The sequence below is a fragment of the Sebastes fasciatus genome, chromosome 7 (assembly GCF_043250625.1).
Source record: "Sebastes fasciatus isolate fSebFas1 chromosome 7, fSebFas1.pri, whole genome shotgun sequence".
Lineage (NCBI taxonomy): Eukaryota > Metazoa > Chordata > Actinopteri > Perciformes > Sebastidae > Sebastes > Sebastes fasciatus.
Window position 1 is genome coordinate 19,756,310 of NC_133801.1, and position 10,754 is coordinate 19,767,063.

The 10,754-nt window shown below is 41.4% G+C and overlaps 1 protein-coding gene across 1 annotated transcript; it reads right to left on the bottom strand.

The window, feature by feature from the left end:
* Positions 1-4,391: 4,391 nt before the first annotated feature.
* gpr184 (G protein-coupled receptor 184) lies at positions 4,392-10,029 on the bottom strand. Its single transcript, XM_074642104.1, is given in 3 exon segments — positions 4,392-5,723; positions 5,725-6,039; positions 9,219-10,029. Coding segments are annotated over 2 exon segments (1,041 nt in total). The 5' UTR covers positions 5,998-6,039; positions 9,219-10,029; the 3' UTR covers positions 4,392-4,955.
* Between the last annotated feature and the right edge of the window lie 725 nt (positions 10,030-10,754).

Consider the following 10,754-nt stretch of genomic DNA (forward strand, 5'->3'; position numbering starts at 1 on the left):
CTTGCTGATCCGCTGGCACTTTTCCAAGTGAAGTTAAATGGAGTGAAAAGGTATTACATGAAAAAGAAGGATATTCAAAGTATACTGCAATTATTTTGAGTAATCTGAAGACTGGACTGATTTTGCTGTAACTGTAAATCCATAGTGCAGAAGACCACATGTTAATCCTTTCAAACACTGAATCACAAATATGCTTTCTTCTAATTCAAATATAAAAAAAGAAATATTGTTTAGATGGTAAATGGTAAATGGACTTGCATTTATATAGCGCTTTCTATAGCGCTTCCGACCACTCAAAGCTGATAAATGTGAGTGGTTTATGGTAATTGGCTACATAAGTGACTGATATACTGTTTGGTTTTTGTTCACCTGTTTCTTTATGTGTATTTGAGCTCATCTATACCACCATACCACCATCTATAACAGTGTGGTTGCATGCGAATGTGCAACCACACTGGTGCATCAGAGAATGCAAAACCACAAAGGAAGGCAGACTTTATATTTAGGCAGATGTGAAATTGATGTTCTTGTTGGTTTCTGTCTGTGAATTAAAACTGTGGGAAAATGTTTTTGTGTGTTTATTTTGTTATATACATGTGTTGTACTGGACTGCATTATATAGAAATGTGTTTCTAACATTTTACCACCCTCATGTTTGTAAATGGGGCAAAACATAAGAAACACCTCAAATTAAAGTAGTTCAGTTCAACACCAATGAAAAACTACAACCTCAATAAACCTCTCTGACAGTGTCAATCAAAACTGAAGATCATCATCTTTGTAAAGGTAGAATTTAGCATTTTACAAGTGTACCTAATCAAGAGTTTAGTGCTGGTGGTGTGCAGCGTTTATCAGAGGTTTTTTTGCTTTTTTTTTTTTTAGCAGCCTGCTGCTGCGGAAACGAGGTTGAGAGCTTGAGGGACGGAAAACCAAAATGAGTTGTTATTACACTTAGCAATTTGATCCTTTGTTGATATGAAAGTATTGATTTGGATGGATGGATGGATAGATAGATGGATAGAATGAACACAAATGTACACTGTGTAACATTTATGACTAATATTTGAATAAGAGGATTCAATTTGGCCGTCTACATAACTGTAGTTACAGTACATAGTGAAAAATACATTTGTTTTGCTAATGAAATATCAAACCTAATGATAAACCACTTTGGGGTTTTGTTTCAGAAATGCATTAGCACTTGGACAAATTGAGTTTGATCATTAAGACTTGCTGTTTCATTAACACACTTAATTATACAGCGGGCAGCAGGAGTGCAGCCGTTAAATACAAATATTAACCTAATTAGCAGTGACTGCTCAACATGGAACGGCAAATGAAAAATAATTTTAGATTGAGTGCAGTTTTGGATGCGTCACAATACTCAACGCTAAAATAACTTCAGTCTAAGAATAGCTTGTCTGCGTAATGCATTTAGACCAGCCATGCATTATGAGTCAGAACAGCTAATCAAAACCATATTGAACTCACAGGGAGTCTGGCTACAGCCTGTGTTAGCTCATTAAAAGTTGAGTGCACATAAAATCGATCTGTAGGCCACAGGATGATGGATTGCAGTATTTATATTGCTCTTTACAGCTCTCAACATGGCGACAGCTGAGCAGGCGGCTTGTAGCCAACGGTGTCATGTCTAGAAGGTAACCCACGAGTTGGGAAACTCTCACAAGATGGTTAAGGTTATATTAGGCATTGATCTCGAATAGTTAAGGTTAGGCATTGACCTTGAATGGTTAAGGTTAAGCATTGCAAAGTTTGCTCTGGCCGGCGGGCCGGTGTTTGGTATTTCCTCAACTGACTAAACTTCCTCAACCTGGCTGCCGGGTCTCAAACTTTCTAATTTTACAGCTAAACAGTACAATACAAGATGTTTTTGAAAACATTTGAGGCGAGAAATAGGCATTACAGTAACAAAATATTGATTCATATTTGATCAGCGCTGCCTAGTTTGACCGTTTGATCGAAGTTTGCGAGTGATTGACAGTTGCAAGACTCCAGCTCGGCTCTGATTGGTTGATTTCCTCCAGTCTGTGAAATCCTGCAGATGCCATTAGGAGCACCGGAGGACACCGAGGCACATGATTTTGTTTTCAGATTATCTGCTCATGCACTACTGTCAGGATATAGTGACCATTTTAGAAAAAAACATTTTTTTTTAAAAATCATATTTGCTCCATTTCTACCTACTGCAGCTGTTCTGAAACGCATTATGTTAACCAAAATAGCCCATTGCAAATATACTTGCCTGAATGCACCACAATTTAATCATGCATGCCTTATACAACATCAGAGGTAATGTTACAGGCACCTGACATGTATACCTGCATACTGAACATATCTACATTGCATATATATAAAGCAACCTGTTACATTAAATATATGTATACCAGCATATTTGCACTCTGCACCATTGCACAACTGTATTATTGTTTACAAATTACAGAAACAACCAGACACATTGCATGTTGTTCCTTCCTTTTTATATATCTTCTTTCTTTATTCTCGTTGACTTTGTTGACCTTGTTTTAAGCTACATTTCCATTTCCGTGTGTACAATGAGAACAAAATAACCAGAGTCAAATGTGTAGGCACCCTCATACCTGGCCAATCAAGCTGACTCTGATCCAACAAGACAAACATTAACAACATAGCATAGCCTTTGCACTGCAGCCACATATTCACAAACACACACACACAGCTGGAAGAATAAAATCCAATTGTACACAAAACAAAAATGATACCCAATAAAAAATAATATTGATATAGGCCACTAGTCCAAAATGTAAATTAACTTACTTTTGATGATGACAGCAGGAGAGACGAGGCTTGGTGTTGAACACTGAAATGACTTCATTGTAGTCTCTTTCGGAGGAGAGCAGGGACAAACAGTTCAGTCTGATAGGGTCGGACTTTTATGTAACTAGTTGACGTATATAACAAAAACAGAGGAGTACTTTTTTTAAATTATTAAGTAAAATTCAAGGCTTTCTGTTCAATAACTCAATAACTGCCGTCACTACGAGCAATCGGAGGAGAGACACCAGCTGTGCTCTGATTGAAAGAGGAGGGGCTAATCAAAAAAAAATGCCACTCAAAAAATCTGACCTCTCATGTAGCCTAAACAATTAGCAAAAAAAACAAGAATTGTTTTATGGTCGTAGTCAGATAATGTGCCTTTTTCACGGAAGACATTTTGACATGTCACAGGTGTAAATGAAATTAGTAATAACTGGATTCCATTAGCTGCTTTGATTTCTCACTGGAACACTTGAATAGAACAGAGCAATCGTTAGTGTTATTATTAACACCTGTGCTATTTCCTGCTATGACAAGACCAAATGTCTGCTGTGAGAAAAGCCGATGAAACAGATTCTCTAGATGAGCCAGCAAAGAAGGAAGCCCTCTGATTGGGTGGGTCTGGGTGCTAAGTGGTTGGACCCAGGCCCACTTATAGGCCCACAGCTGTAGGCCTATATAAAGGCTGCATACCATCTATCCATCTATCATCTATAACCGCTTTTCCTATTCAGGGTCAGGGGGGAGTTGGAGCCGATCCCAGCTGACGGCGGGGTACACCCTGGACAGGTTGCCAGACTATCACAGGGCTGACACATAGAGACAGACAACCATTCACACTCACATGCACCACGGGCAATTTAGAGTCAACAGTTAACCTAACCTGCATGTCTTTGGACATGCATTCTCCAGAGAACCCAGAGAAAACCCACGCTAACACGGGGAGAACATGCTGACTCCACACAGAAGGGCCCCAAGCCGGGTTTGAACCTGAGACCCTCTTGCTATGAGGCGACAGTCCTATGCTGTGTACCCCGTCACCATATACAGACCGATGACTAAAGGCTTTTGAAGAAAGAGAACATGTTGTACAAACCTTAACAACCTCAGGGATTATTTGCTACTGGTTGTATGCCAAGTGCTCAGTTGGTGATGTATTGATTATGCACTATAGCTCTATTGATGGATGAGAGCCACTGTTAGAATAATAGACAAAATATAGCGAAAGCAATAACAGCCTTTATGTTGTTGATTCACTGTCTCCCTCCTCCTTTCTTTCTTTCTTTCTTTCTTTCTTTCTTTCTTTCTCCACCTGTGGTCTTTACCTTTTCAGACATTGTGGTGAATATAAGACTCTCACACACGCACACACATACACACACAGGTCTCCTGATTGCAGCCTTCGCCCTCTTGACCCCTGTCCAGCACACAGCTGTGCTGTATTTATTACGTGTGAAGCCCACTTGAATGGACTTATCATTTCCTACAGCCTTCCCTCCCTGTGGAAATATATAAAATGCCAACTGCAAATTGATCATCACACGTTTTCTACATAAAGAACCTAAAGGCCGAGCACCTGTTCAAACCACTGGTTTATTTGGATTTTACATTCAACATGTTCCACTGAGGGTTAGACGATAAAGCAGGCACACGGTCATGCTAATACATGTTTGATTTTTTGGCATGCTTTAGACTTAATGCACTTCTAGCTATACCAGGGGTCACATAATCACAATCACAACATCCTTGTATAAGGTTGGAAGGAAAACATAAGTGCTCTTCAACTCCAGCAGCATCCAGCCACAAACCAGAAGTGGCTGCCGCTGAAGAACTCTTGGGAGAGCAGAACCTGGGAATACAATCTAATTACAGAGCTCTGAGATGCATATTAGTCAACATGTGCAGGAGGAAAAAAACAGAAAAAGCACCAATGTGGTTCTCTCAAAGGATGTCTGATTGTCTGTGCACCAAGGGTTGATTATGGGATGTAAATATTCCTGCTACTTACAACTCTGAAAATGAAGATATGGGTTTAAACAGCCATAGTATTATGCATAATCACCTATATCTATGGTCATGCACACACACATTATGCATACAAATGCACAGGTGCATTTATCCACCCTGATATATTTTACTTTTCATATTAAGTTAGTATTAGTCTTTCCTCTTTCGTATGCAGTTAGAGCACACTCCCCTGTCTGTGTCCTTCTACGCCTTCTCCAGCACAGTTTCACCTCCTCCTGGACTCCGTTACTGACCAACACATACAGCACAGGGTCCACCACGCAGTTCAGACTGGACAGTGCCAGCATGCATGAGAATGGAAAGTGCATTTTTTGTTCAAACTGGCAGTAACTTCCTTGAGCTAGTACGTTATCACTGTTGTAGAAGACTAGCGAGCGTATGAGCAGGAGGATGTGATATGGAGCGAAGCAAAATGAGAAGATGCCAATCACCCCAAAGGACAGCAGGCGGACCTTCCTCTTAGCCTGGACAGTCAGGCCGGGACTCTGGCCCACAGTGGCCAGCACCTTCCAGTAGCTCACCGCCAAAACCAGCAGAGGCAGCAGGAAGCTGATGCCCACTCGGACCAGGTTGAACAAGGCCACAGGCGGCTGCATGGGGTAAGTCTCATAACAACGGTCATTGTTGTTCACCTCATCGTGGGCGTCAGCCAGATTGTCATTGACCAGCACCATGATGTGCAGCGCTACCACCACCACATAAACAGTGGCACACTGTGCCCAGGCGTAGCGTGATGTACGGTGGGTCTTGGAGCGGAGCGGGTAGGTGACCACCATGCAGCGGTCCACGGAGATACAGCAGAGCAGGTAGATGCTGATGTACATGTTGGAGTAGTAGAAGAAGCCAGCTACATTGCAGGAAAAAACACCCAGCTTCCAGTGGGTGATCCTCCCGGTAATAATTGATCCACAGGGGCATAGTGAAGAGGAAAAGCAGGTCGGAGATGGACAGGTTGAGTAGGAAGATGCCCAGAACGTTTTGCCGCCGCACTTGTTGCCAAATGGGGCCAAGGGTCAGCACATTGAAGATCAAACCAAAGATAAAAGCCAGGATGTAAATAGACATCAGGACGTCACTGATGGCGCTCTTCCCAATATCAACACATAGAGTTGAGTTTGCGGTCGTCGTTTGCGGTGGTATTTCTGTGAAGTTCATTGTTCCTGTTGTTTTCTTTCACTTTCCTGGTTAGAAATTCACCTGTAAAAAAAAAAAAAAGAGTTTGTCTGAGTAAAAGTAGCACAGGCAACATGGATCCCTACGATACCATAAAATTCAGAGTACAGCTTGGACATTTTGTATCCTCCATCCTATTTCGTGGTTCAAGGAGCTAAAGAGATGAAATCATTTGGTTGTCCTCTGATGTTTCTGAATATGAGGTAGTTTGGATATGGTGCTTGGGCAGAGAGTTGAAGTTCCCCCTCTAGGGGAGATACAAGCTTAGTCATGCTCCCTGACGATAACAGTTTGCACCCACGGTACAAATAGAAACTGAGATTGCCAAATCCCCTCCTTATTGCTTCAACTGCTGCATAGAGAAAACATGTCATGCATTTCTTGTAATATTTTTTTAACGGAAACTGAGAACTAACTGGGAACTAATCCTTTCTATCAGATGAATTGAAACCTCTGCTCCCAATCCCACCTTAGCGATCACATCCTTTTGTATTAAAGCAGCAGTAGGTAGAAATGGAGCAAATACGATTAAAAAAAGTTATTTTATAAAACAGTCACTATATCCTGACAGTAGTGCTTGAGACAGGTAATCTGAAAAAAATGATGTGCTCTGCGTTCTCTGGTGCTCCAAATGATATCTGCAAGATTTCACAGACCGTAGGAAAACAACCAATCGGAGCCGAACTGGAGCCTGCCGTCTCTGAGCAGCTGCCAATCACTCGTGAACTCTGATCAAACGGTCAAACTTGGCAGCGCTGATCAAATATGAACCAATATTCTGTTACTGTAATGCCTATTTCACATTCACAAAGTTTGTCACCCGGCAGCCGTGTTGAGATAAGTTGAAGAAATACCGAGCACCGCCCACCAGCCGGAGCAAACTTTCTCATTTTACAGCTAAACAGTACACTACAAGATGTTTCTGAAAACATTTGAAGGGAGAAATAGGCATTACAGTAACAGAATATTGATTCATTTTTGATCAGCGCTGCCTAGTTTGAACATTTGATCGGAGTTCGCGAGTGATTGACAGCTGCCTCCGTTGAATGAACAGCCAATAGGAACGCTCTCTCTCTGAAATGACCTGTGATTGGCCCAAGTCTCCTGCCTATATTTTTTAAAACCTAAGAACAGAGTCATGAGGAGGTGCAGAAGTCTAGTTTTCTCTCAGAACACTTGAATCATAATATGCTGAAAGGTTATTAAAGGAATTTTTGCCCAATGATGCCAAAAACTTTCTGACTACAGCAGGTTTAATGCTTGCTTTTATGTTAAACTGTCTATAATTGTTGCACTTATTTCCCTGCATGGTCTAAATCTGAGTGGCAGGCAGGGGCAGCACAGACTGAACTCGCAAAGTGAGCATTTGCATTTTACTTCAATTGGTGCTTAATAAAATTTCAGAGGACAAAATAACCCACAGTCTCAACCAGTTATTGCTAATTTATCTTGTCTAACTGACGGTCCAGTTTAATGTCTGATGTAACATCCGCAGAGCTGGGTTTCTCCCAGACAAGAGGCAGTTAAATGTTTACTCTGGCTTGAATAAGTAATGTGAACTTAAAGACCTATACGAATTATCAATGAATTCCTTCCTTGATTTACACTGTGGATGCACGACGGTCAGACCCAGTTCATCCCAGAGCTGTGGGTGTGATTCCCGTCTGTTAGGCAGACACATCCTAGATATCAGTCTGTGTTGCTTCCTGTTGAAAATGATGTGGTGCTGAAAGGCCAAAAAAACGACTGGCCGCACAGCTAAATGTCATCAGAAAATGAGTAATAAGAAACTCACCAGTCTCTCCTTAATGTGGATACCTTGAATCATTTCCTACAAAGACAACATGTGGTTGCTATTTTTTATGTAAAACAGCCCTCGATATTTTTTTTCGAAGATTTTAAGTGTAGATTTTATCTGTCAATTTCCGGTCTCTCATTGAGATTTCAGCATTCGGAAATGAAACCTGTGCTCTGTATCTCTGTGCCTATTGTTCAGTATCACAGTGGCATTCTTTGATATTTATTTCCTGTCTATACCTTCTGTTGTATCACTCAGGCCTGGCCCTGGTGTGTTCAGGAAGCATCTAATGCCATTAACGTCTGGGCAGAGATAGGCTGTCCCATCCAAACTCAATAATGGAGAAGCCATTTGGAGTCAGACCATCTTTCGTGAACGGTAATGTGTGGCTGTGCGTGTGTGTGTGTGGGGGGGGGGGGTTTGTTTGTGTGCATGTGGAAATGGTTTTGATGTAATGGATTATTCATGCATATTTTAAATAATGTGGGTTGTGAAACTAGACTGACTGAAGTGGAGGGAAATTTTTCTCATAAAACTGATACCTTTTTTAAAGACATTTTGTGGGCTTCTGTTTCATCATTAGTCTGGCTGCTAACCACAAATATTCCCCTCTCACTAACAATGGGCCTGAAACTGCAAAGTTTGTTCCTTTTTTACAATCAATATGGGTTCTTTTCTTTTTCCTCTAACCTACAGGTTTTCATATAAAGCGTTTTATCTGTTTTATTCTATGACATGTCCTAGTACATGCCTCCTTTACACAGCTGGTCCAAGCTTCAGTTTCTCCTTTCATCCATCTGAGCCAACTATGTGTTTGTTAATATTAGAAAGTGACCTACGCCTGGTTGTTATTACACAGCCTTGTCACCAGTGAGGCTTTAAAGGAGCAAAACTTCAGCCTCTTCTCTCACGAGGGGGAATGTGCCGCGTGCCAAATCTACTTCTCCAAGCAAAATGGAAAAATATGATTTATGTTTTATAGCCTTGACTCCCTAATACCAAAGCTGTTTTTCGAAGGAATCACGGTCCACCTGTGCAGTATATTGCTGTTAATTCCCACTATTTCTCCTTGTCAAGCAGTTCTCTATACTGCACTCTCCAGCCTGGCGAGGTGACCACCGCTGGGAGAGCCGCAGAAAACATTCAACCCTGCAGAGAACCAACATTTCCAGCCTAATTATTTTTGCCACGCTGACTCACACAGCCTCGAGTACGCCGTCTCTCCCATGACAACAGTCCACGGGGGACAAAAATAAAAACTAGAAAAAAGAAAGTGAGGCTTCAAACTAAATTAATACCTTAAACACCCTGCTTGCAAAACATACAATACCTCACATTTTTAACCTTTTCGCTGTGTTTTGTAAGTCCAGCATAAATCTAGAACTGTAATCAATGATGATCTCACCTGCTGTTTTTGCTGTTGTGATGTGTTTCTTGATTTGCAAGTCAAACCTGTCCAGTGGGTGAAGAGTTTTAGACACATTCCAGAGCTGCTTCTACTTTGGCGGAGTTCAGTCCAGGACGAGCTTCAGAAGAGACTCTTCAGAGCTGCTGACATGCAGCCAAGCCACTACAGTCCCACATGGTGCTATCAAATGACTACTACAGTAGATAATGACCAGCCTTGACACTACAGAGTGGTTTCTCTCTGTGTTTACTGTCTGATGACTTGCTGTGCTTGCCTCAGCTGAAATGACAGCAAGGAGTGTGGGGAAGGGATGAGACGAAGTACAAATAGGGGAAGACACGTATGAAGAGGGAGGTTTAGTTCTGCACACGTGTGCAGAGGAAGTACGCTTCAGGGGTGGGGAAAAAACACCAGACTGTGATGGACCAGACATACTCCTGAGAGAGAAAGAAAATAGTTTTCTATTACAGTATACTGTAAGTGCTGTATTTAAGGGAAATTGAAACTCCGTGGGCAGACAGTGACATGTCACATACCTAAACCTCGATTTCCCCATTTTACTTTCAAATCGTTTCGTAGTTTAACCAGTGTAAATATAAATCATAATGGGGATATTTTCAGTACTTTTGAACAGCTTTTCCCTCAGTGTAAACTCCCTTTGACGTAGTGTTAGGCTGATCACCTTCATTTTGACTCAGTGAGGTACTTCTACCGTTTCACTGCTAAATATTAAAAAAACTTGAAGTTAGGAAGTGAGCCGAGTCTGATTTGCACGTCGTGAACTCTGTACCACACTGTGGTATGAGCAGTGTGGTTATGAGATGCAGTCATTTACCCAGAACACCCCTGTGTGAGTGTGATATCCAAGCCTCTATTTTTTTTTATGTTTATGAGAAGGATCTGTGACGGAAGCCTGCGGCCGATCTGTTAACGTGTTGAATAAACATTTACACCAGCTGTGAATGCAGAGTATTTTCCTATGAGCACGAATGCATATCTGAGATAGGGAAAGAGGAAGGTTGGAAAGAGGAAATGCTTGATAATATTTGCCGATGAGTCTAACGGTAAAATATTCTAAAAGGGGCTTTCTAACCTTACCTCCCCTCATCCATCACTTTTTTTTCTGCGTCCACTCCAGAGAGGCCAAGTGTGTTTCACCAATACTGGCTCTGTAATGAAAATGCAGAAGAAGGAGGTTAGTAAATGTGTTTGTGGCATGATATCTGTGTGACAGTTCAGTTTAGCTAATATTATAAGGTGAAAGTAGGGCTTTGGTCACAGCATATCTATCATTTTCAAAGCATTTCTCAAGTCTTCAGTAGCCAGACTCAAAACTACAAAACGTTGTCAAATGGAATGTATTAAATCTACTCCTACTTTCTGGAAACAGAATGAATCATACTGTGGATTTCCCCAGGAACACACTAACAGGTGTTAGGGTGACTAGGTGTCCCACTTTACAAGGAGCTGCGCAGCATTTTTATCCCTTGTCTCACGTCCCACATGTTGAGACGATGTCCCACATTTTCATCG